Consider the following 27,760-nt stretch of genomic DNA (forward strand, 5'->3'; position numbering starts at 1 on the left):
TGTAAATGAAGATCTTGATATGTGAATATTTCACAGGATGTGATTTCTTATATCAATAAGCACCAAGTTTAGTGCCAAGACAGCCCCATTGTCCCACGATTTATCACATAAAATTTAGAACTTGAATCCACAACAACAAAAATTTATAAAATTTTCATTGAATTCACAAGAAGACAGTTTCAAAAAATGGCTCTTAAAATACCTTTTCATTTGACATTGTGTTCTTTCCTCCCAGACTGCTGCATGAAAAACAATGTATTTGTGGAAAGGAAAGAAAGCTCTTTCATTGTTAGATTTCACCAGAAGTAGAGCAATACTCTGAGAAACCTCATCCTTTAGTCATCCCATGGGCCTACTCTTACAAGGTACAGTGGACCTCCTCGCAGGGTTCTAGGCTCCCTGCTCTCCCACCCAGGTAAGCATGAATGGCAGGAACTCAGTATCTGTCAGGAATTACTCAGAACCTTGCAGGACAGGGCTCTTACAAAGTGCCATGCTATGACCAGTCTTTAGGAAATAGGCCTGAATCTTCACAGCTTTGTACCTTGTGGAGTCATTTACACCAGTGCACAGTAGCCGTAAAATGCAACTTCTCTGATTTGGACTCAGATACCACAGATGTAAATGACTAAACATGGAGCTACATCCTTAGCTCCAGTCAAGTTCTGCTCAGCACAGTACCCTAGATAGGGTTGGGAGCAAAGATGGCTATATGACACTCCCTTGCTCCCCCCACAATCCTGGGGCTGTCTGGTGTTTGGTGCTACTGGCTGCTCTGACTTGTGAGCAGCTACCACAGTGCCCAAGAGGTCATTCTGGCAGCCACAGATCATCAGTGATCTAGCCATGCTTCCTTTCCTAAGCTTCTCCCCATAGAGCATGAAGAGGTGGTGTAGAATTGGCTACACAAGCCCTATGCCACTGAGGGATTCCCCGTCTTGGGGGAATCCTTGGGTAGCTAGTTGGCTAGCTTGGCTTTGTGGCGGCTTTAGCATAAAACAGGTGGAGCAGGGGACAGAATATGACCTAATGTACCAGGCAGTGGAGAATAAGGCTCAATGGCTCTTATTCAGAATGAGATTTAGAGAATATCCATGTCAAGAAGGCGATTTAATTACTAAAAAATATCCAAGGTTTTAAAAATTTCCATTATAAGATGGAATTGCACCTTTGGATCTAAAAACTCTTTCTTTGCCTTAATTATGATGGTTTCAGGTTGATACCCTGTTTTTACAGAGAGACACACCTGATTTCAAGCAAATAGATTTAATACTCAAGGACTTTTTTGAAAAAAAAAAGTCTTATCTCCAACATTCAATTTTTTTAACACTGTAAATACTGATTTTCTGTTGTCTATTTTTGTTCATGGCATATTTTGCCTCTTACCCTTTCCTCCTGATTGTTTTCTGCCTTGTTCTCAAGTAAAACTAAAAAGGTTATTTTCTCTAATACATGGATAAGTCTCTCAGTGTGGATCAACGAGTATGTTCTGAATCTTACAATTAGTAAGTTCATCACTGATCAGCTGGAAGAACTCAATTTTAGGAACAGAATTCATGTGCAAAGAGTGCAACAAGAAATAGTTTACATTTGGGCACAGTTTCCTATCTTAGTAATACTATTGTGACCCACATTTACTTAGTATACGTACACACAAGTGTGTGCACACACAAACACAGATATTTATTTATATAAACGCTCAAACATAAAAAATGTCTAATTTCGACAATACTTGCTCCTTGTTTAGTGAAGACTGGAGTTTGGCATCTCAGGCTTTAAATCTGTTTAATCCTGGGATATAGGAACACAGCACAGTTCCAGTATATATCAACTGCACAGTAATAACATTATACACTGAATCTGACACATGCTGTTTTCAGAGGTCCAGTGCTAGCAGTTGCCAATTAAAGAAGCCAGTATCCAGTACCATTTCTTTTTAGTGTTCATATTTACATAATGCCCACCAGAAAGGCATAGTCCGTAAGACAATAAATGTCCTTATGTATAAACGCAGTGGTATTTAAAAGTCTGAACCAGTGCATTCCTTTCTGTGCAGTGCTAGTCTATATTCCCTTGTTGCTGTTATTCTTCTACACAGATGAAAGTTAAAATTAATGGGGATTTCAAATGTCAAATAATTTTAGTTGAAGAAATACAATGCCTTTCCTCTAAATCCACAGAAGCCGACTAAACATGTAAAATTTCCAAAATAGCTCATAGGAGTGCTTCAAATACAGAAGGTATTTTCAGTGGGGTTTACATAACACATATTTCACATTATTTCCACACAACTTTACGTTATCACTTGGTTTAGTTAGACAAATATCAGTAACAAGTAATAAAACAGTATACATTGCACAGGACACAACACATTTTACAGAACCTCTAAAACTCAGTACTGCCGCTTTTGGAACGAAATGAAAACTTCTATGACTTATAGACATTTAATACATTTCACAATGGAATGAACATTATGATTACAAGGCTTTTTCTTATTTGATGACATGGCTTTAGGATGTTTTAGTTTTCAGTTAGGTTTCACAAGTTTTCAGATTCCCCTCCACTCCCCCCCCAGTAACTTCTGAAGGAATTGTTGCTAGTTTGACATTTTCTGTACGTTCTGCCAGAGTTTTATACTTTATTATTCAATGAGCACTTTCTTTAATTGAAAACTTTTATTTTTTTAAAGTAGTTTGAATCCCTAATTGTTAAACTTGGAGGACTGGCCAATGGCAATGATTCTTAAAACAATCATTGTATAGCTTATTATGACAAACTTAAATGTTACAGGTGAGGGAACAAAAGCTTTAAGTCATGTATTTTTTGTTAGTTTAAAACAAACTTCTATTCTTACAACGTTGAGAGGGCTTTGATTTACAATGCCTCTGCAGTTGTGTCTGTGGAGACAGACATGGTCACTTTGGCGATCTTAACTGTGCTCTTAATACAGCTTTCAGCTGCCCTGTGAACATTACCTGCATTGTTAGCATGTTTGTGCTGGCAGTCAGACTCCATACTGTTATCAAGAGGCTGCGTAGTCCCTTCACAGGGTGGAAACATGCTCCGGAAAGCATGTCTCAAGTCCTTGCTTCTTAGAGCATAGATGATGGGATTCACTGTTGAATTCATCAAACAGAGCATGCTACAGAATGCAAAGACAGTCTTGATGAGCTTGTTCATTTTCCCAAAGACATCATACACCATAATTGCAAGTAGAGGACCCCAGCATATGATTAAAACCACCAGAATAAGGACCAAGGTTTTGGCTAACCTGATGTCCATACGAGTTTGATCAGGTCTAGTAATATGTACTTTACCATCCTCTGTGGTATGAATTATTATGCTTTTTTGAGTGCCACGCTGAATCATTCTAACAGCATGACTATGAGCCTTCCACAATATGTACATATAGGCATACACAATAAACAGCAGGAGTACAGTGGTGACCCCAATCCAGAACATTAGATAGGTCTCATCAATGAGAGGGAAGATGTCTGAACAAACAGAATTGAGTTTTTTGCAGTTCCAGCCGAGCAGAGGAAGAACAGCTATTACGATAGCTATGGTCCACATCACACAGAATGCTACGACAGCCTTTGGTCTGGTAACAATTCTTTTGTAAGCTAGTGGCCTGTGTATAGATATGTACCTGTCTATTGCAGTAAGGAAAAGGCTGCCTACTGAAGCAGTGAATGAGGCTGTAACTCCACCCAATTTGAACAGAAACACATTAGGACTGTCTTTCCGATGGAAAACATGGAAATCAACGAAGCTGTAGACGAAAATTACACTGCCCAGGAGGTCAGCCACTGCCAAGCTGCCAATGAAATGGTAGGAGGGCCTGCACCGGAGGCTTCGAGAGTGCAGGATAACACACAGCACTAGAAGGTTCTCCAGAACGGTGAAGGTGCCCAGGGTAAGGGACAGCACTGCAATGGCCAGCTGCTGGGTGGGGTTTAGAATCATAAAGCACTCCATATCCATGAAGTTCTCCCCACATTGTAGATTCTCCTCATTATCCTTGAAAGTGGATAGGGACTTGTTGTAAAAATCTGTAATATTGATCTGATCCGATGGAATGATACTTAATAGGGGATCATCTCCTGCAGTCATTTTTTCTTGGAAAGGATCACCCCTGAAGGAAGATAAGGGGAATTTCTGTGGGTAGTATCCTAGTTTGGAGGCCATGTCACCTTTAATATCTTCGTACTGGATATCGTTGGAACCCATGTAAAGAAGATCTGTTGTAATTGTTCGGAAAGTTGTGTCTGCGAGGCCATCTAGGATCGACTTCATAACCCCAGTCTTGTATTAGGTAGGATTCAAAGAGACTTGGGAAAAAATACATGTGAGGAAATCCTGGGAAGGGGGAAAAAGATCAAACAATTAAGATAAACGGGTAGATAAAGTTTACAAACAACTTAACTCAGTCATGACAAATAACATTTCATCTTTCCTTGTACTGAACTACAGGTCTAGCCTTTGTCACCTGCTATGTAGTCAGAAGAGTTGATCAATTATTTAGAAGCAAAACATCTGAAACACATTACATGTCTACACATGAGAAAGAAGCTGAAAAATGGGGAAAAGATATTCCCTAGAAAATAGTTTTAATTTTTCATCAAAATTTTCTGAGCAGCTCCACCAGAAAGATATTACCTCTAGAACTGAGCTGAGATGTCTGATTTCAAAGAACCTTGTGGAACAACATTTTCTGACTTTTTCCATTTAGAAACAATTGCCAGTGCAGAGATCATTTTAAATTGAACAATCATTGTTTTACTTTACTATTGAGGGTGTTGTAAATCTAACTGCAAGGAAAGAACACTGAAGGAGCGGATCAACAAAGATTGATATACAAATGCAGATTTCACTGTTCACCCTGTCCGTATTCCTGTGTGTGTGTCTAGGTCTGTGTTGCAGTAATCTGAGCTACATATTGAAGGCCTAGTGCCAGGATACTGGATATATAATAATTATTGACAATTAATTATTAAATTGTTTTATTTATATACACACTATATGCATTTGGAGGATAATGAGTGTCATTATTCTGTTAATTACTTCTAGCAGAAGTAGTAGCAGAAAACAAGGGAAAAGTGATGGTATTCTACATAAGCTGTGCCCACAATCCCAGAATGTTTCTGATAAAATTAACAGTAGTTAAATAGTCAATATTGACATTTTACAGTAATTTCAATCAATAAACTTCAGAGTTAACACCCCATAGAGATGAATAGGGGCAGTTCATTTTTGCCCTAAAGCTACCAGGCCTGATTCTCATTTGCATCAAAACCTCTTTACACTACTCTGGCAGTATAAAAGGACCTTAAATATCTACCTTAAAGCCCCTTTATATTGCCAGAGTGGTGTAAAAGGGTCATAGTGCAAGTGAGAAGCAGACCCATTGTTTCTGTTTATATTAAGCCTTAATCAGACATTCATAAGGCTATATCAGCAACTATAAGTGCCAAAAAATTATTTTTTTTGTTTTGTTTGTGTTAAAATGGAAGCTTAAACTCTGGAGAAACTGATGGGGTCACCAGGAAATTACTGGTATTGCATACAACCACACACTGACTTCACCTGATCAGTTGGTATGGCTGGCTATAAATGTTAGACAGCATACAAGGGATTAGTTGGCAAAATCCAGAGAAACTGACTGCCTCAGTCCTTGAAGTAAAGAGGGGAGTTCCACAATTATAAGAAAATACATCTGCTCAGTATTACTGAATATAAAAAAAATATGTAGTAAAAAGTATGTTTCCTCTCTCATGACAATAGAAACATTTCAAAATGGAGGTTATCATTGGTATTTCCAGAAAGAAGCAGAGATCATCTGTCTAGCTAGATATTTATACTGCAGTTATGCTTTGGTATCTGAGCACCTAGGCTCTTGTCCAAAATCCACTGATGTCAATCGGAGGCTTTCTCACTGACTTCAATGCGTTTTGGATAAAGCTCCTAGACAGCTAGTGTTAAAGGTAGGATATAAAGCTACACCTCAAGAGGACAGTGCAACATCAGTGTTGTAAAAATGGTGAAAAAGTATATGTAATAACCGGAGAGTCTAATACGTAACAAATGGCTGTGTGAGTTTTGATATCATGTATAGGGTTCATAACTGTGCAAAGCAAAATCTTCATTGTAAAACACACAGTCTTAAAATGGATTAGAATTCTTAAGGTCTGAATGGTGATGAAAGACAACTTTCCTGAAGAACATATTGAAAATAAATTATAATAATCTTACATTTAATGCTCCTTTCATCCAGAAGGTACTTTATAAATGTTTATAGTGGATTGTATTGATTGTTTTAGAAGGGAAAGCCGTGTTAGTCTGTATCAGCAAAAACAACAAGGAATCCTTGTGGCACCTCAGAGGCTAACAAATTTATTTGCGCATAAGCTTCATCAGATGCATGGAGTGAAAAATACAGGAGGCAGGTATATATATGTTACAGCACATGAAAAGATCGGAGTTGCCTTACCAAGTGGAGACATCAGTGCTAACACCTTCTTGTCAACTATTGGGAATGAGCGACATCCACCCTGATTGAATTGGCCTTGTTAGCACTACAAAAAGTAATTTTCCCTCTGTTGATATTTACCCCTTCGTGTCAACTGTTGGGAATAGACCACTTCCACCTTGATTGAATTGGCCTCGTTTGCACTGACCCCCAACTTGGTAAGGCAACTCCCATCTTTTCACATACTGTAACATAAATACCTGCGTACTGTATTTTTTACTTCATGCATCTGGTGGAGTGGGTTTTAGCCAATGAAAGCTTATGCCCAAATAAATGTGTTAGTCTCTAATGTGCCACAAGGATTCCTCGTTGTTTTTATAGATTGTATACATTATAACAATGATTTTGCTGTCAACTGATTTGTAACCAACTCTCGGGTGAACTGGGCAACTTTCTAACAGAACACAGCTTATAACAGTATGTAAAAAACACTTTATTAATTTCAAACTATAAAAAAACCAATTAACTCTATACACATATAAAGATGATGGTAGTATTTAAATATTCAATGGTCTTAGAATTTACTTCTGCCAGAGGAAAGACAGCTGTCTTAATCATTAAAGCTATAACTCAATGTCAAGAAGATTGTATTTGAGTCAAGACTGCAAATTGTTATGCAACTGAGTACATCTACGAGAAAGACAAATTACTCGGAAGGAGATAGTTTCTGCTAGAGTCACCTTAAGTATATATTGCTTCATAATAAAGTACAAGCCCTGGTTCAAATCCTACCCTTGTTTAAAATACAAAAAAAACCCATGAATTTGTGTCAAGTATCAGAGGGGTAGCCGTGTTAGTCTGGATCTGTAAAAGTGGTAAAGAGTCCTGTTGCACCTTATAGACGTATTAGAGCATAAACTTTCATGGATGAATACCCACTTCGTCAGATGCATGTAGTGGAAATGAATTTGTGTGTTTGTATTTTAGAAGGAGTATGTTACAGTACCACTATGTATGCAGACACTAAGCTAACAAGACGGTTAATGGGATCACAAGAGGCAAATCCTACTCTGCATTTCAATGATGTTTTTCTGTATTTCTACATTTAGATTATTATAGTGATTTGCACCTTATTGCCTTTGCATAGAGTTTTCTTTGAGAGTTCATTAGTAATACAGTTTAGGCTTTTGGGGATACAACTGACATTAATTTTGTTATTGTTTGCTGCTGGGAATATCATAATTGGAAATCTCTGGCAGTATGTGTGCACGCACCTATTAAAGTAGCAGTTGATTTTTATTAAAGTTGCAGTAAAACAACCATTCAACTGACATTGAACTGTATTTTATTGGGGGTTAGCTTATTTTTAATATACATAATATGGTGTCTCTGTATAAACTATAGCATGGATATATATATAATCAATTAGCAAACTTCCTCACTTCCAGCTAGTGAAAACAGAAGTCAGAGTTTATGGCTGCAGAGTTAGCAGATGACTGTGGTCCAGATCCTCAGCTGGTATAAACCAGCGTAGCTCCTCTAAAATCAAAGGAGCTACATTGATTTATATTGGCTGAGAATCTGGTCCTATATTCTCAAAGGCAGGCCCTCATTCATGGGGTCACTTGCTTGTAAGATGCATATGTCAGTATTCTGAGATGTCAGCTCTCAAATGTTCCATCTAGAAACAGTTCAGTACTATTACTCTACAAATGGAGAGATTGGTGGCATGTGTGGAAGTGCCAATGGCAGCTGGATATCTTAGGGGACTGAAATGAACTATGTGGCCATCCTCTTCTAAGCAATTGGTTTAAATCCAGCCCAGATCAATAGTGACCATCTGATAACACAAATAAATGGGTGAGCGCCACTGCCATTTCATAGTGGACAAGAGTCCACATCATGAAAATCACCAGCACACTTCTCCCCTTGTTGGCAGCTTCAATAGTGTTCAAAATCTTTCCTCCCAGGAGTGGTCCCTCCAGGACAGCGTGGAGACATATTAATGCAGCAGTGTGGGACCTTGCATTTCTACTGCCTGTGCTGTCTGTACCTGTTCTGAGAATATAGGACTTCTATCTCCAAAGCGCTTAGTCTGGCACCTGAAATGAGCTCTCTAGGCTTGCTTTTAAAAATGGCTTTAAAAGAATGAAAAAAATTGATTAAAGATGAATTAGAGGCACTGCTGGTGCCAACCCTAAAAGTTTTAGTGCAATTACATAACTACATGAATTAGTTCACAGTAAGTAGTGAATTCTAACTACAGACAAAAGTTAATAGATTAAAATCTCCAGCTAAAGTACAAGGTAAATAATCTTCCCTTTTACCTTAACCTCCTTGCCAACAAAAACAAACAAAACAAACGCACACTACTTTAGCCCATATCACTTCTTCCACATAAGAAGTTTTCCACAAGCCTGTGGCATTGTGACTTCCACTACCACAGAAAATGTACAAAGTGTCATCCATTAACTGGACTAGTTTTTAAGGACACAATTGGCCATCTTGTCTGTCAATGACATTACTTGGTTTGACTTTGGTTTATCAATTCTCCTTCCAGTTTGCATTATTAGGGCTTGATTCTGCGAAGTGCTGACCACCCACACCTTCTACTAAGAGTTGTGGGCACTTGGCACTTTGTAGGAGTGAACCCTTAAACAGCTGAATTAATTAAAGCCTACGGGGCAAATTCTGCCTCTGCTCCCCATTGCACAGTCACGTAAAGCCTCTTAAGGGTTACATAGATATTACTAGAATCCAGAAGCTGTATGCAGTAGTGACCATGGAAAGGCTGTGTAAATACATGGTTGGATTACAGGAGGATCAACTCTCTCCTAAACCTTGTGTAGGTCCCCCATGCAAAGCTCATTTACTCAGGGGAAAAGAATACTACACTAATATGAATAACAATTCTCTATTCTTTTTGCAGTAGGCTGGTTATTACAATTATTGCCATCATCTATAAAAGCTGAATTTTTCTTCAAGGCAGAATGATTGACAAAGCAATTTTAATAATCTATAAAAATAAATAGTAAAATTCTTCCTAAAAAAGGTAAAATGATGGTGCTGCTGAAAACTGCAGATATGCTGAGAACAAGAAGTCAAAACAAACAATACTAAAATAATACAATGATAATAATAATCATGATTCACTAATTTTCATTTTGTAAAATATTTGGATTTCCATTTTACACGGTTCTTCTATGAGATTTACAGATCATTCAGAATTGGTCAAAGGGCAGCTTGTATAGTTGAAATGTATTTTTTTAAAATGCATTGAAATATGTATATAAAATCATATATTTGGATTGTAATCCTCTCCCAAAGTCTTCATATGTTGCTCACCATCTTAGGTTGTAAGCTCTTTGGGTCAGGAATTGTATCCTATGTGTTTGTACAATGCCAAGCCAAATGGGACTACAAACTTGACTGGTCCCATGGACCCTAGCCCAGTAGAAATAATAGTAATAACAACAATAATAATAATTTACCATCATGCCTGGGTAATCAAAAATGTTAGAGAAATAGTAGATGATAGCCTAAATGAATTAGAACAGGCGTATACAATTAAAATTTAGTTTAATAATTGCGTTATTATAAATGGTGGTGAACAGTACAACTGCCGAGACCAGAACTAGGTTTCCAAGCCTTAAAAAGAAAACGCAGAATACAAGAAGTGAGACTGCGTCTCACTGAAGTGATGCAAAGAGCTTGTTGCAAAAGAACGTGAAAATGTTTGTTACATCTTGAATGCTGTTTATTTAACATTTTAGGATTTAAATAACATTTCAAGTGTACAGACACTAGCTACTCAGGAAAACTCCCATTGAATTCAGTGGAAATTTTGCCTGTGTGAGGACTTCAGAGGGAAGATCATTAAAGAGAATAATAAGTGCTCTCAACAAATAAGGTAGTTTCTAGCTATGGTGGGCCAAAGATCAGGACTGGCATAAGCAAGTGTGATGTTTATGAAGTCACCGGACTAAATTCAGATTTTTATATAATTTAGTGATGCAAGTTTTATGTTGGGTGTAAACTAGTCAGAAACCAGTGGTAAGTGATTATTATTTGTTTGTTTTACTATTGTAGTGCTCAGAGGCCCCATCAGGATCAGGGTCTTATTGTTTTGGGTGCTGTACCCTGGCCCAAAGAGTTTATAATCTAAATTAAGAGAAGACACAACATGTTGGCATCACAAACAAGCAGAGGGAGTGGGTGAGGGCGGATGAGGGTAACAGTGATGGGAAGGTATGGTTACAGAGACTGGCTATGTGCATAACCTTTTTGAAAAAACAAAACAAATCAAAACCCCACCTTGCAGGCCTCCTTTAGCTATATAATAAGACTCTAGAAATTTCACTCTGAAGCCTAGAATGTCTGTAGAGGCAGTGTGAAGCAATGGAAACAGCTCCAACCATGGCTGAGACATTTTTGTTCAGAATATCACCAGGGTCAACCATCACAGGGATTCGTGGTCTGCTACCATCCATTTTTAAGTTCTCAGCCATTTTGACTTTACGAATTACACCCAGGCGACAGCAAGGCAGGTATCTATGCCACACCAAGAAACCTAGGCCATTGTGATATCAGAGGTAACTCAACCCATCACTACCCTTACTCCAGTGCCAATTTGCATGCAATAATTTCATTGGTTGTATGAGGCAGATGGTGGATTACTTGGCCCAACAATCACAGTTCTTCAAAATCACCCACACAACACCACAAACAATAACCACAGGTACACATACTCCCTCACAGCAGCAAACACCCCTCATTTGCCACCTGCACAAAGCAACACACATATTCCAGAACTGACACCAGACTGTGCCACTCGGAAGCCTAGAATGTCTGTTGCGTCAGTGACAGGTGATGGAAACAGCGGGCTAAGAGCTCTTTTTGTTTAGAAATATTACTAAGAAATATTACAAAATATTATTTTGTTTAGAAATGTTCAGTCGTCACTGGCCCTGTGAGAACGAGACGGAATATTGGAGTCCAAAGGTTCCATGGTGGTTGGAATGTGACGGTTGATCAGAGAAGGTGGGAATAAGGGCTACCCGAGGTAACAAAGAGGTGGTCATGCCGCCAGCGCAGCTCTGTGCACAGGCTGGAGAACAAGTACAAACAGCAACATGATTCACTACAACACAGTGCATGGAAACAAGAACCCTCAGTTTTGGCTCTTTTACCGATGGCTTTATGAATTACACCCATGTGACAGGACAGGCCTTCAGCTGCTAGGATATATATATAAAAAAATGGCACAAGCTCAAAATTTTAAAATCTTTCACAGGTCATTATTAAGCATTTAAAAAAAAATAAACCAGTTTTGGGAGACAATAAAGCAACTGCCAGGACAGGGGAGGGTTCAGATTAAGAGCAGCAGTTGGAGAAGATTGATCTGGATTCAGGATAAACTCAGTTAAGGTGGGACCAACTCAGAATAGATTTGGCAATGAATAGCAGTTTGATATAGTTTTTCATAATTAAATTCTGCAAACTAATTTCAGCTAATGTACACTTAATGATAGTAGCTGTGCCCATTCAGAGCCCAACTGCAGTCAACAGGGATTCACATGGATGCAAAGATCCACCTACATAGCGCCCATTCCAGGATCGGAGCCTAAATATGCACCAACATACATAACGAAACATCTATTGCCCGGGCTCACAGCAAAATTTTCAAATGCTCATAACTTTTAAAAATCAACCTCCAGGGACTTTTTCCAACCCAGGAAAAGCCTCCATGCCTATGCCTATGCCAGCTTTCAAACTTCAGCCATTTTAGCATTAGCCCTGTCTAAAAAAAGTATGGTTAGATTTTAACTGGTAGCATATTCCTTCTCCACTCTCACTAAACTCCAAAACAACTGAAGGGAGATTGCTTACATTTTCTAGGGGAAAAAATCTTGTTTGGGCAGTGATTAAACATGGACGTTTTCAGCCAAAAAGGTGGATGTTTTGGAAGGGTTATGACCAAGTGAATACATGAGTTTATACTGGAAACTGTTCTGCAATCAGTGTAAGGGGTACATGCTCTAAACTCACTGTTTTGCATACTCTCTTTCATGCAGACTCTAGTGCAAAAAGCTTTGCAGAGTTAATAGATTGACCAAGTGGGAATAAAAAGTGAAACCAGAGGAAGAGGGAAATAACAGGGAAGAAAAACATAGGTTCTCTTCTGAGATTTGAAAATTGGTGGATGGTTGATTGTGAGGGGCAGGCAGAAACACTGGATGGCTCTACCTGACAACAGGAGCTGCCCAGGAAAAGGCTCACATACCTGTAGCTTTAAGATTCATACAGTCATAGAAAAGTAGGGCTGGAAGGGACCTCGAGCAGTCATCCAGTTCAGCCCTTGTGCTCTGAGGCAGGACCAAGTAAACCTAAACCATCCCTAACCTGCTCTTAAAACCTCCAATGACAGAGATTCCAAAACCTCCCTTGGAAGCCTATTCCAGAACATAACTGTCATTATAGTTAGAAAGTTTTCCCTAATATCTAATCTAAATCTTCCGTGCTGCAGATTAAGCCAATTACTTTTTGTCCTACCTTCAGTGGACATGGTGAACAAGTGATCATGGTCCTCTTTATAACAGCCCTTAACATATTTGAAGACTTGTTATCAGGTCCCCTTGCAGCCATCTTTTCTCAAGACTAAACATGCTCAGTTTTTTTAACCATTCCACAGGTCAGGTTTTCTAAACCTTTTATCATTTTAATTGCTCTCCTTTAGATTCTCCCCAATTTGTCCACATCTTTTGTAAAGTGTAGTGCTCAGAACTGGACATGGTGCTACAACTGAAGACTCACCAATGCCGCGCAGACTGGGACAATTACTTCCCATGTCTTACATATGGTACTCCTATTAACATGGTATTAGTCTTTTTCACAACTACATCACATATTCAAATTTGTGATCCACTATAACCCTCAGATCCTTTTTATCAGTACTTCTACCTATCAGTTATTTTCCATTTTGTATTTGATTGTTCATTCCTAAGTGTAGTACTTTGTACTTATCTTTATTGAATTTAATTTTGTTAATTTTAGAAAAGTTCTCATATATATCAAGGTCATTTTGAATTTGAATCCTGTCCTCCAAAGTGCTTGCAACCCCTCCCAGCTTAGTGTCATCTATAAATTTTATAAGTACACTCGCTATCCACTCCATTATTCAAGTCATTAAATGAAAATATTGAATGGTACCAGACTCAGGAGAGACCCCTGCGGCACTTCACTAGATACATCATCACAGTTTGACATTGAACCATTGATAACTACTCTTTGAATACAGGTTTCAGAGTAACAGCCGTGTTAGTCTGTATTCGCAAAAAGAAAAGGAGTACTTGTGGCACCTTAGAGACTAACCAATTTATTTGAGCATGAGCTTTCGTGAGCTACAGCTCACTTCATCGGATGCATTCTGTAGCTCACGAAAGCTCATGCTCAAATAAATTGGTTAGTCTCTAAGGTGCCACAAGTACTCCTTTTCTTTGAATACAGTCTTTCAACCAGTTTACGCCTACCTTACAATAATTTAATATAGACCACATTTCCCTAGTTTGCTTATGAGAATGCAATTTGGGACTGTGTCAAAAGCCATATTAACTTTTTTAGAGAAGACTGACATAAAATAGCATTATACACCTCAGCATTCTTGATGTCATCCATTATTAGTTCTCTTTTCCTACTAAGTAATCTTGTGTCCATCTCTTGCTCCTCTATAGAACCTCTTCTTATTGCCTTGTGTGTCTCTTGCTAGGTGTAATTCGTTTTGTGCCTTAGCCTTTCTGATTTTGTTTCTACATACTTGAGCTATTCTTTTGTACTTCTCCTTAGCCATTTGTCCATGCTTCCACTTTTTGTAGGATTCCCTTCTGATTTTCAGGTCAGTTAAATGCTCCTGATGGAGCCATAGTGGTCTCTTACTATTTTTCCTGTCTCTCCTTTGCATCAGGATAGTTGTGCCTCTAATACTGTCTTTTTGAGAAACAGACAGCTCTCCTGAACATTTTTCTCTTAGATTTTTCTTCTCATGGGATCTTACCTGCCAGTTCTCTGAGTTTGTTAAAGTCTGCTTTTTTGAAGTCCACTGTCCTTAATCTGCTGCTTTCACTCCTTCATTTTCGTAGAATCATGAAATCTATCATTTCATGATCACGTACACCCAAATGGCCTTCTACCTTTACATTTACAACCAATTCCTCCCTGTTAGTCAGAATCAAGTCCAAAATGGTTGTCCCCCTTCTTCTGCCTTCTGAAACACGAAGCTGTCCCCCAATACATTCCAATAATTTAATTGACATTTTGTGTTTTGCTGTATTACTTCATATGTCTGGGTAGTTAATGCCCCATTACTACCAGGTCTTCTATTTTGGATATTTCTGGTGTTTGTTCCAGAAATGCCTCATCCATCTCCTCCTCCTGATTTGGTGGTCTATAGTAGACTCCTACCATGGTGTTGCCCTTGTTTTTTCTCCTTTTATCTTCTCCCAGAGAGGCTTTCAACTGGTCTGCAATACCTCCTCCCTTTTTTTCCTATCTTTTCTGAACAAGCTATACACTTCTATACCAATATTCCAGTCATGAGATTTATTGCACAAAGTCATATTTAGCTTATGTACTAATACTTCTAGTTTTTCCTATTTATTCCCCATACTCCTTGCATTGTCGATTGTGTGAAGGCTGAGAAGAAGCTAGTGCTAGGTGAAAAGGGGGGCAGAGAGGCCTTTTCTCTTCCTGTTTCCTATGAGTTAATCTGGAAGGTTTTAAAGGCAAGGAGGGGGGTTTTGAACTATAACCTAACAATTTAATACAAAGCCATCTGAGCTGTTCCAGGATAGCCAGATGATGCTTCTTTGTGAATGTGAGAAATTGGGCAGCAGCATTCTGTATAGATGCTGGAGTCCAGAGAGCTAGTACTTGGGGAAGCCATCAAGAACAACATTTCAATAAAAGGTGAATATTACTAAGTTCTAGTTGTATGATGCCAACAGTGTGCTAGACATTTTGATTAAGGATTTCAGTTGAGGTGGAGTTGAGACAGTAGTATACATAGGAAATATTGCAGAGGCGCTGATAAGCAGATTTACAGACACAGGAGATGTGGGAGGAGAAGGAGAGTTCAGAAATAAGAATGATGCCAAGGTTGCGGACAGTGGAGGCAAGTGGGAGATCTGGGTCAATAGGGAAGATATAACTCTATTTAGAGATGTTCCCCTTTCCCAAAAGAAGCACTTCTGTCTTTGAGACATTTAGCTGAAGAAAGCTGAGAAGTCAAAAACACCCTTTACCTACTGAAGACAGAGAAAGTAGAAAGAACACTCATTGAAGGTGTTGAAGAGAGCTGGTCAACATTTTTTGACTTTTTGATGTTTCGACAAAAATTTCTCAGAAGATTTTTGCTGGTTTTTTTTACCAAACTTGGCTGGTCAAAAAATTTCAGAAATTCAAAATTTCAGCAACCAAAAAATGATGAAAAGGTATTTTTTCTTGCATTTTTCAACTAGCTTAATACTGAAAGATGCAACTGCTATGTACAGTTGAGTGCCATTTGATGTAAAAGCTATAGGTAGGGACAAGATGACCAAGAGGGAGAAAGTAGACAAAAAAGAGCTGAGCTTAGCACTGAATTATGTGGGACAGCACAGAGAACGGCTTGGCACAGAAAGGGATGATCATCAAGTACAGAGAGAAAGAGCAGGTTGATTCGAAGGTGCAGAGCCTCGAAGAGGGAACCAGAGACTACTGGATAGCATTGGAAGTGATCCATCAAAGGATGGAATGGTCCACAATGTGAAGTTAAGGAAAAACAATCAGAGAGGAAAAACCTTAATTAACAGAAAGGAAGAAATAATTATCTACTCAGAAGAGGGCTGTTTCCATGTCATAGCAAAATTCAGAATAAAAAAAGGTCATGGATACTCTTGTGGTAGAAAGGATTGAAGGGAGGGGGGAAAATGTACTGTACTTTACTGAGAAAGTGATGGTTAGAGACAGAATGGTAGGAAGAAGTCAAGCTCTAGAGAGATTTTAAGAAACTGGGGCAGATCCTGTGACTCTCTTTTTTCTGTCTGAAAAGAATGATACATAAATAAATAATACTGAAGTGGACAGCAGCAGATTTTAAGTAACGTGCCAGATGCAAAGTAAATATTGACAGCGGTGGTTATGTAGGAACAACTATAGGAGAAGGACGTGTGTAACTGGGGAATGGTGGGGAGCAAAAGAACACGTGGTTTCTTAACAGATTATTGCTAAGTGGGAAGGGAACAGAAAAGTGGAAGAGAAGAGGAGAAGGCATTAGTGGAGAGGAGCAGGATGGAGGGGAGATTAGCACAAATGCTGGTTCTTAGATTTAAAGAAGGAAAATATTCTTTGTAGCTGGTCAGAGAAAAGCTGGGTGGGTAAAGGAGAAAAGTAATGGCATGGAAGCATGAGAAGATTACCAATGCCTTTTGAATTGAAAGAGAATATGGATTACACTTCGGATGCACTGTAAGGTGAGGGGTATGATAGGATTTCCAGATTTTATAGTGGATATGGAACTAGAGCACACATCATTGTTTTTAAGGCACTGGCTTGTGCATTTGAAGGTCTATTTCTGATCTGTATTCAGACAGTGCAGGAAGAAATGAAGAATTCTGATGGTGCCAAGTTGCTTATGGGCAATGAACAGGACAGGACTGTAAGTATTGACACAAGGCACTGGGGTTGGGGAAGGTTAGCAAAGAATGGATCAGATGAGCAGTTCAGGCTGCAGACTCTAGTGAAATCAAAGCGTTTGAGAAAATGGAAGCACTGGGCTGAGAAGAAAGAGAAGGATCTCAAATGTAACTACAGAATGATCAGTGCAGGGGATACAATAAACAGAATATGGAAAGGAAAGGGGTATACTGGTGAAAACAAAAGGTCAGTGCAAAGAGGGTCAAAAGGGTACCCACCATGCAATATTAATCTACTTTAGTTCTCAGGAGTCCACTTCTCTTGGAAATTATTGTTAGACCATCATATAGTGCAATGCTCAGAATTTACGATAGCAAGGTTTTTAGTTAATTTGATGTCTCACTCCAGAACTCTTTGTAAGATGTACTTCAGTTAAAAAATGGAAAACATTCTTTGGATTTTAGATCTCTATCGACTTTTATCAAATTTAAATAAGATCAGATAACTCTTCATAGTTGCATTCAGATTATAATATTCTGCTATACTGCCCTTATATACACAAGCAACTTGTGAAATTATTTGCCAGAATATTAAACCACTACACCAGATTGCTTGGCAATGGTGCATGTCTTTGAAATATGCAGATGCTTTTCTTAACAGAGAGAAGAATTATAGTAGATTCTGATCTCCCTTATATCAGAACAAAAAGCAAAAATACATGCAACCAGTATAATATTTCATTTGCAGAAATAAATTTTTAAAAAGATAAAATTCATTTCTCAGTTTGAAAGTTTAAAATATAGTATCAAATCTCACTGGAGAAACGCAAAGTCTTAAAAGTGTCGCAATGGTGTTTAGCATCAATAAACCCAAATTCCTGGTGCTAAATGTTAGCAGACAAGTTAAAGAATAAGAAGAATAAGTATAATAGATGGCAGAGCTACTATATGTGAAATATCTGTTGTACATTGTTTTAATATATCCCGTACACAGCCTTTGTGGGGGGAAAAGCAAAAATCTAAAGTCAGTGTATCCACTGAGATGCTGTCAATGTATTTATTTAAAACCTCCAAACCCATTTTACATAATTTTCCAAGCACAGATGCAGTCTGCACTGTTAGAGAGACAGAGTTGGCTAAAAATAAAGATTCCTGATTATAGCAGGCACATTCAGATATTCACAAAGAGAAAGAAAAAACAAAAACAAACAAACAAAAATGTTGAAAGGGTTTCCTAAAATGCAGGTGTGAAAATTACACCAGCTGGATCTGAAATAGATTTCATAGTATTCCCTAATCAACTGCTTCTGCTCATCACTTTTTAGTGGGTAAACATGATTTTCTCAGAAAGAATAAATACACACTTGCCAGAGATAAGGCTTATACTGGATCAGGCAAAATCTAATAAAATTTAGCCCCAATCTGCACAATTAGGACAAAACCTTAAATCTATATGTCTAGTTATGGTAACAGCTCAACATAAACCTAAATAAACTGTATTGTATTAAGTAGTATAGTTGAGAGTAAATGGGGTAAATGGAGTAGTAATTCAATAGTGAATTAGTTATTTTATCTGCAATATGAATTTGGCTAATTTGATCAGAAAAGCCTACAACTGGAGAAGGATTGGGCCCAATGGTTGGATATTCATAAAGCCCTTGCATAATACACAAACATGAGCAAATGTTGTCCAACCTCACGTTGCTAATTGAACTATTTTTACGTGCACCAAAGGCAACTTCAGAAGTTCTTTCAACAAGAAACTGATTTATAAGTAATTATAACCATTCCATAGACAACTCCAACCTGGCTTCTGCAATCAGTTACAAACACATACATTTCCAATAAGATAGGTTCTGAGTGGAAGTCCTTATCTCAACAATAGTAATTCTATATGCACCTTTTACATCAATACAGTGCCAGTCTACGAATAGAACAGAAGTAGGGAACAATATGAACAAGATAGAGGGTTCAACCCTACTAAATCCTAACACATTTTAACTTTATATTAATAATAGAATGCCATTGCTGCCTATTCTGGCACATTTGCAAGATTGCGTTTGAGTACAAGGGCCTGGCATGCATTTCTACTATCGATAGGAAAACAAGAGCAGCCTTGTTATGATTAAAAGGGTCTATTTCCCTCAGACTTCTGTCTTCTGTGTCCATCTGCACAGCTGCTTTGAACTTGGCCAAACACCAGTTTTAGGGTCACTTGCAAGTACACATTTTAAATCAGCAGCAAACTGCACAAATTCTCTGGCACAGAAAGGAAAATATCCAAGTTTTCACTCAGATGGTTGATAAATGATTTTGTATGACATTCATCATTTCAGATAGGCTGAACTATTTGGGGAGCTGCAGCAAAACATCTCTATAGACATGTACTGCTTCATGAGGAGAATCAGATAAAGCCAATATAATCATGCACAAAGAAATGAAAAGAAATCACTGTGGACAAAAATGAATTCTGCAGATACATAGAAACCTCTGACTGAATTGCCAAAGAAAGGTCACAAAGTTTGTATTTAAAAAAATATGTTAATCTCTTTCTAAATATAGAAAACTAAACCAAACTTTTTCTATAAGAAATTAGTGAAATGAGTGGCAGTGAGTAGATGAAAGAGACCTGTAGAGTCAGGAATGAAGAGAAATGTGTAAAATTCTCTGGTAGTATTAAGTGAATATAAAGATTGGTCTGGGTTTCCACTTGCTTTTTAATGTTATCACAAAGCTCTATTCAATAAGAGGAGAAAGCAACCAAGTACTCAATCTCTAGAATATAAACCTTTCAGCACTGAAATTTTCAGTTCTATTATAGCTTGCAAGCATTTTTCATCAAGTCTATATTATAGTCAAAAGGATAAAAGAAGGAAATAATTTAAATAAACAAAACTATTTCATGCTTAAAATTTCAATAGCCAAATTAGAAAATTGTGAACACTGAAACAGAAAGACAGACTTACATTGGTTGAGACATGCCATCCTTTTAGTAAAGCATGAAAGCGCTTAATGGTGTCCTTTATGCAATTGAGCCAACATAATTAACTAAAGAACAACGGCTAAGATCAAAGGCTTCAACCAGCTTACTCTCTTACTAATAAAATCCTGATTCCATAGCATGATGTAAAGTATTTTTAATTTAATGTTTCTGAGATATTGTTACTGGTTAGTTGATGAGATAAATGCATAGAAAATAATCTCTCTTTACCTAGCCAACTTCCCCCCCTCCCCCGCAAGTAATCCCTACTACAATCCCCAGAAATATGTTTATTGTTTTTGTCAATTCCATTTTAAAATGTTTTTTATTCAAATTGTTCTGCCTTTTATTCCAAAGAATAATAATGAGGTACCTGAATTTGGTGGTGGCTACAAAACTAATTTCAGCCTGAAGCAAATAAAAAAATTTAACATTCATCTTTTTAAGTTATTTAAAAGGTGTTTCATGCATTTCTTTTACAGTTAATTTAATTAAGTCTTTCTGTTTAATAAATACCTCCAACACAATCAGTGAGCCTTTTTCTTTCTGGAGAAGAAATGGGAAAACCTATGGCAAGCAGTTATTAAGTGTAATCTGAAAAGAATAATTAACTGCTCTCAACTAATTGTTATCATTTTAACAGTTTGAGTACTCTAACATTATTAAATACCAAAAACAACACTCTAGTCCTGCACCTAAGTTTGCTAGATGGGAATATTAGTATCACTACTACACAGAGAACAACATGTTCCTTTAGGAAATGGTGAACAATAAAACTGAAAACAAGGGATACAAATAAAAAGGATAAAAATCCACCACCCTACATTTAAGACTTTTAAAAAAAAAACTCTCAACAAATAATTATATCTTAAAGCATAAAAATACCAAAAAGAAGAATTTTTCAGCTCTAGTTCACTGTCATACATTTCCTTAACTCTTCTGAAATATACTACCTATGATCAAAGCTGCATAACATGTTCATGTAATCTCCTTTCATACAAGAAGTAACACTCATCGTAATTTTAGGAAAATGGGAAAAGCTATAGATTTTGTCTTCTAACACTATTTTACTGATCTTAAACCAAAGTATCCCAGTGAAACCTTTTCTCCTATCAAAGACTTAATACATACCTCATCCAGGGGTGTCCTCAATGCAGATTATTTTGTTTCCAAAATATCAGCTAATGTCCATTTACAATAAAACCCAGCTGGCTACTTGTAACTGTAAATCTGAAAGTTTATTATGATACATGCAAGAAGTTTAGAAACACCTGACTGGTTGGGGGAATTTTTTTCAGTTCTTAGGTTTAAAAAACCAACAATACTGAATATTCAAATGAGATTCAATGCTCAAGGTTTAGTGACATCCTCGCTGAACATCTTTGCATACACAATTACAAGTTGACTTTTATTTCAGTTAAAATGTCAATAGCAGAGGGTTATCTTTTTTGGGGGGGAGGTGGAGGGAGAAGTATAGAAAAAAATCAATAAGAATGTTATCCACTGTAAATTATCAATGAGTTAGGATTAGAGAAGAAATCCTCAATGTCAGCTAATGTCCTATGGGAACCTAAGAGGTTGATTTCTCTGAGAGCTTCAGAATCACAGAAGAATAGACTTATATTAACCATAAAACCACAAGTCCTTAGCATCTACAGGGCTCTTTCTTGTCAGGAGCTGGGTTTGTCCTTTCTATTCAATACATATCTATTAATGGAAGTAATGAAACAGACAAAATTTTCCATCCAGTAAATGTTGTTCTATAACAAACTGTCCTTACCAATCTTAGGTTAGACTGCTGACATAGTGTGAAAAACAGAAAAATAAAGACAGCCAGCCATGAGGAAATTACTGAGCATCATTCAAAACAGACAAAAGACCATAATTAATATACATGTGTAAAGAAAATAAACTACAATACTCAAAAGACTTTGGTAGCCTTTTAACAAGCATGTAGCTTTCAGTAACATACTCATTTTACCAGCATGCTATTCATGTATGTACACACAGTAAAACAAGCAGTACATACATACAGAACACACAAATTCACAGTGTTACCATTTAAACCTCAAATTCATGAAAATACACCAAAAGTAATTAAATGTCATAGTTTTGGCGCGCAGGGAGGACTGTCTCTAATAATTATTTAATTAAATGGCAATTTACTGGGACAGTCTCCTGCATTTTAATATTCCTGTTTTGTTCAAGGAACATAATTTGTTCAGCTAATAAGGGGCATTACTACTGTAATTTACAAGCTACTGCAAATAAAGTTTATCAGTTTAACAGGTATTTGTTTAAGAGGGTTCTAATGCATTCCTCTACATTTAATGAGGAGAAAATTTTTTCAACAGAATATGTGCATGTGAGTCCCTTTGTAATATGATTGTAAGGTCCTTGGGACATGGACTGCACCTTCCCCTCTATTCTGTACAGCACCAAGAATGTGCTTAACAAATAATCCATAGTATATTATTATACAGATGATTACATGTATTACTTAAGTGTGTTAGTAGGGGGTATACCCAGAAAGAGAGAGAGAGAGAGCGGGTCAGTAAGCTATTTGTGATAAAAACACACAGAGAAAGGGTCAGCAAGCTATTTGTGATAGACACACAAACACACACAGAGGCTTATGCTCAAATAAATTGGTTAGTCTCTAAGGTGCCACAAGTCCTCCTTTTCTTTTTGCGAATACAGACTAACACGGCTGCTACTCTGAAACCTATTTGTGACAGACACACACACACACAGAGGGTCAGGAAGCTATTTGTGACAGACACACACACACAGAGGGTCAGCAACCTATTTGTGACAGACACACACACACAGAGGGTCAGCAACCTATTTGTGACAGACACACACATAGAGGGTCAGGAAGCTATTTGTGACAGCCACACACACACACAGAGGGTCAGCAACCTATTTGTGACAGCCCCCCCCCCCACACACACAGGGTCAGGAAGCTATTTGTGACAGACAGACAGACACACACACACAGAGGGTCAGGAAGCTATTTGTGACAGCCCCCCCCCCACACACAGGGTCAGGACGCTATTTGTGACAGACAGACAGACACACACACACAGAGGGTCAGGAAGCTATTTGTGACAGCCCCCCCCCACACACACACACAGGGTCAGGACGCTATTTGTGACAGACAGACAGACACACACACACAGAGGGTCAGGAAGCTATTTGTGACAGCCCCCCCCCCCCACACACACACAGGGTCAGGACGCTATTTGTGACAGACAGACAGACACACACACACAGGGTCAGGAAGCTATTTGTGACAGCCCCCCCCACACACACACACAGGGTCAGGACGCTATTTGTGACAGACAGACAGACACACACACACAGAGGGTCAGGAAGCTATTTGTGACAGCCCCCCCCACACACACACACAGGGTCAGGACGCTATTTGTGACAGACAGACAGACACACACACACAGAGGGTCAGGAAGCTATTTGTGACAGCCCCCCCCCCACACACACACACAGGGTCAGGACGCTATTTGTGACAGACAGACAGACACACACACACAGGGTCAGGAAGCTATTTGTGACAGCCCCCCCCCACACACACACAGGGTCAGGACGCTATTTGTGACAGCCCCCCCCCACACACACACACAGGGTCAGGACGCTATTTGTGACAGACAGACAGACACACACACACAGGGTCAGGAAGCTATGTGTAATAGACAGATACCTGAGCCTTAGAATACTCAAGGAACTGAGCAGAGACATGGGGAGGACAGCAGCCCCTTGACCAGCACAGCAAGGAAGTTGATCTGGCATTGACACTAGTGTAGTAGCCGGTATCTCTCACCCCCTAGTGAGATGCGCTTCCAGGGCTGCCCCCCCCTCCCCCCCAGACACACACTCGGGAGGGGACGGCTCCTTCCGTGCTGAGCGCCCCTCCCGCTCTTCCTTACCCTTCACATCGGCTCCTGCTCCGGGCCGCTGCTCCTTCTCGCCTGCCTCGTGCTCTTGCCAAGTGGCGCGGCGGCTCCTCGGCGGGACTGAGACGCGCTCCCGCGCTCACTACAGCTCCCCCCCAGCAGGGAGCACGCGGGCCGCCCCGCCCCGGCCGGGCCCGGGGCGCCGGGGAGAGGAGAGGAGGCGGCGCTGGGAGCTGGGGAAGGACAGCAGGCAGGCTCAGGCAGCGCGCCGGGCGCTGCTCTCCATGTGCTCCTCCTGCCCCCGGCTGGGAGGAAGCCGCCCCCACTCCTCCTCTGCGGCTGCAGCTGCTGCGCGCCCGGCCCCGGCTGAGTGTGTGTGTCCGCGCCTCTCCTCCCAGCCTGGCTCCTCGCACCCCCCCTCTTTCTCTCGGGTCCCATTTATGAAGCTCCGTCCCCATCACGTGCTAATGTGCCTTTGTCCTGGCCCTGGCAGCGGCAGAGACACGGCAACAGTAACTAGCGGGGAAGGGGGCAAAGCGCAGCAGCAAACTTCATTCACACGCCTGGGGAGGGAGGGATGCTCGCCGCCCTGGGAGGAGCGGGGCTGGAGTGGGCGCTGCTCTGTGCATTGGGGTGCTGGAGGAAAGAGGGTGACCCAGGAGTGCTCCGTGCATGGGGGTGCTGGAGGAAAGATGGGGCTGTTCTGTGCATGAGGGTGCAGGGGAGGAGGGGGAACGGGGTCTGTTCTGTGCATTGGGGTGCTGGGGGAAGAGGGGGAACGGGGTCTGTTCTGTGCATTGGGGTGCTGGGGGAAGAGGGGGAACGGGGTCTGTTCTGTGCATTCGGGTGCTGGGGGAAGAGGGGGAACGGGGTCTGTTCTGTGCATTCGGGTGCAGGGGAAGAGGGGGAACGGGGTCTGTTCTGTGCATTGGGGTGCTGGGGGAAGAGGGGGAACGGGGTCTGTTCTGTGCATTGGGGTGCTGGGGGAAGAGGGGGAACGGGGTCTGTTCTGTGCATTCGGGTGCTGGGGGAAGAGGGGGAACGGGGTCTGTTCTGTGCATTCGGGTGCTGGGGGAAGAGGGGGAACGGGGTCTGTTCTGTGCATTCGGGTGCAGGGGAAGAGGGGGAACGGGGTCTGTTCTGTGCATTCGGGTGCTGGGGGAAGAGGGGGAACGGGGTCTGTTCTTTGCATTGGGGTGCTGGGGGAAGAGGGGGAACGGGGTCTGTTCTGTGAATTCGGGTGCTGGGGAAGAGGAGGAACGGGGTCTGTTCTGTGCATTGGGGTGCTGGGGGAGGAGGGGAAATGGGGACTGCTCTGTGCATTGGGGTGCAGGGGGTAGGGGAAACGGGATCTGTTCTGTGCATTGGGGTGCTGGGGGAGGACGGGGAACGGGATCTGTTCTGTGCGTTGGGGTGCTGGGGTAGGCGGGGCTGCTCTGTGCACTGAGATGCTGGGAGGGCAAGGGGGAACTTGCGCTGCTCTGGGTCTGAGAGCGTTAGATGGGGGAGATGATTAAGATCTCCGTTTCCAAGCACAACCTTGTCCCCACTTCTCCTCTCCTGAAGAGACCGTGTCCTGGGCAAGACTCCCTCCCTGCCTTCTGCTCCTTTCCAGCAACCTAGCAACGTCTCCCCTCGCGTAGCCAGCCCCTGCCTTTGCACACAGCCTTCCCCATTCATCCCGTTATGGGCTTTAAATTATTAATTATTATCATCATCGTCTTGCTGTCGTCTTCTGCGGAGTGACAGCAGCTGGGGAGGGGACAGAAGGGCATGGTCGGGACCCACTGCCGGGCGGGACGACACCTTTCCCAACCCCCAGGGAGCAGCAGATCCCTCCTTCCCCACAGAGGAAGGGGGAAGTGTTGCCCTGCAATGTTGCTGCTGCCCTTTCTGCCCCCGGGGGCGGGGGGCACTGCCGGCCCCCAGTGTAATTCACACAAGGAAGGTGCTCACTGGCGGGACACATCTCCGCAAGCTGTTCTCGCTTGGTCCGGGACGGCGTCCGGCGAAGCCAGGTCACCCAGCCCTCCTCCGCCTCCTGTTATGTGACTGCAAAACCCACCGAGGAAGCTTCCCGCCGGGGCAGGCTGCTGTACCAGCGGGGGTATTTAGGGGGCATGCTAATTAGCTGGTTACAATAACAGCAGCCCTCTGCTTGCTTCCCATATGCACAGATCAAGCCTTGATTGGGCTTTACATTTATCATGGTTACGGCTTAAAATGCATTCACACACGAGGCTGATGAGCAAGGGCTGAAGGATTTTTTTTTTAAAACTGTGTCTCTTGGACTGTACTCGTTCAGCAACCATGGCCCCAAACCTAACCGCACATCAAGACTGCAGCCTCTCCCTGTCCATTGGGAAGGCATTTGTCACGGTAGTATCTAGGCTCCCAAACTCTGGCCTATTGTATGTGACACCCCACTCCCCCCAAGATTATTGCTGTAGGTCAGGGATTGCACCTTCTATGTTTGCATAGCAACCAGCACAATAAATAATAAATTACAGTAATAAAATAATACTGTCAGATACAATGAAGGGAATCCCTGATCTCTGAGCGCTGAAATGTCAGCCAGGACGCAAAGATAGGAGGCAAGCCTGAAAAGTTGGAATTTATTTTAAATTCAACTCACTGAAAAACAAATCTATTCCCCCCCGCCCCCCCAGTCCCTATCTCTATAGTATTAAAAAGATATGATTGTCCCCACACATATTAATAAAAATAATATAATGTACATAGTATCTTAAAATATCAACTGGTCAATCCAAAGAACACACCTGTGAAGAAGGTATTATTCTCCCCATTTTACAGATAGAGAAACAGAGGCAGAGAGGATAACACATGAATCTCCAAAAGTGACTAGAGATTTGCAGGAATCTAAGTTTTTGGCTGCTAAACTTGACACACTTCAAAGTGGCCTGATTTTCAGAAAGTGCTGAGTATCTGCCTTCCGAAAACCAGCCCTTTTTAAAGTGCCTCAAGTTGGGCACTCTGAGGTTCTCCAAATCATTAGTCACTTTTGAAAATGTGGGTCTGTCCAAGACCACAGAGCAAGCCAGTGTCAGAATCAGAACCAGGATTAGCATTCAAGACTTTCTGGCTCCCAGTCCCATGCAAAGCCTGCTAAACCATGACTTACTACATCTATTTCTTGTCCACAGGGCTATTTCTGATTATAATAATTAAATTCACAAGAAAGAGGCATAGAATTTTAAAAGTAGCATCGTTACTCTTAGAGGAAAAAAGAGGAGGGAGGGCTAACTCATTTGTGCCCAACAAGCGTTTCTGAGGAAAGACAGTCTATTTGCTTATTCTTAAATGCTGGTGTGTGGAAAGGAAACTTGTTTAACACCACAGTAAATCAGAGCAGGTTCTTCTGTGGCTTTACTTTTCAGAAAGTACTAACTTGTCTTTCTAAGGGAATTTAACATTTTTATTTGATTCCTTTTCTAAGAGATGTTTGTGGTTTAGGGTTTTAATTTAAACTGGTTGGGTTATCATAGAATCATAGAATATCAGGGTTGGAAGGGACCTCAGGAGGTCATCTAGTCCAACCCCCTGCTCAAAGCAGGACCAATCCCCAACTAAGTCATCCCAGCCAGGGCTTAGTCAAGCCTGACCTTAAAAATCTCTAAGGAAGGAGATTCCACCACCTCCCTAGGTAACGCATTCCAGTGTTTCACCACCCTCCTAGTGAAAAAGTTTTTCCTAATATCCAACCTAAACCTCC

The 27,760-nt window shown here is 40.5% G+C and overlaps 1 protein-coding gene across 1 annotated transcript; it reads right to left on the reverse strand.

Moving 5' to 3' along the window:
- Positions 1-2,578: 2,578 nt before the first annotated feature.
- Positions 2,579-24,532, reverse strand: CNR1 (cannabinoid receptor 1). Its single transcript, XM_073335145.2, has 2 exons — positions 24,061-24,532; positions 2,579-4,359 (listed from the first exon to the last, which is right to left on the reverse strand). The coding sequence occupies exon 2, from the start codon at positions 4,294-4,296 to the stop codon at positions 2,875-2,877; it is 1,422 nt and encodes a 473-aa protein (XP_073191246.1). The 5' UTR covers positions 4,297-4,359; positions 24,061-24,532; the 3' UTR covers positions 2,579-2,874.
- Positions 24,533-27,760: the final 3,228 nt, after the last annotated feature.

This window comes from Lepidochelys kempii, chromosome 3 (genome assembly GCF_965140285.1).
Source record: "Lepidochelys kempii isolate rLepKem1 chromosome 3, rLepKem1.hap1, whole genome shotgun sequence".
Taxonomy (NCBI): Eukaryota; Metazoa; Chordata; order Testudines; family Cheloniidae; genus Lepidochelys; species Lepidochelys kempii.

Excerpts from the sequence above, each read along its gene's own strand:
- CNR1 (XM_073335145.2), bottom strand. The coding sequence starts at position 4,296 with ATGAAGTCGATCCTAGATGGCCTCGCAGACACAACTTTCCGAACAATT.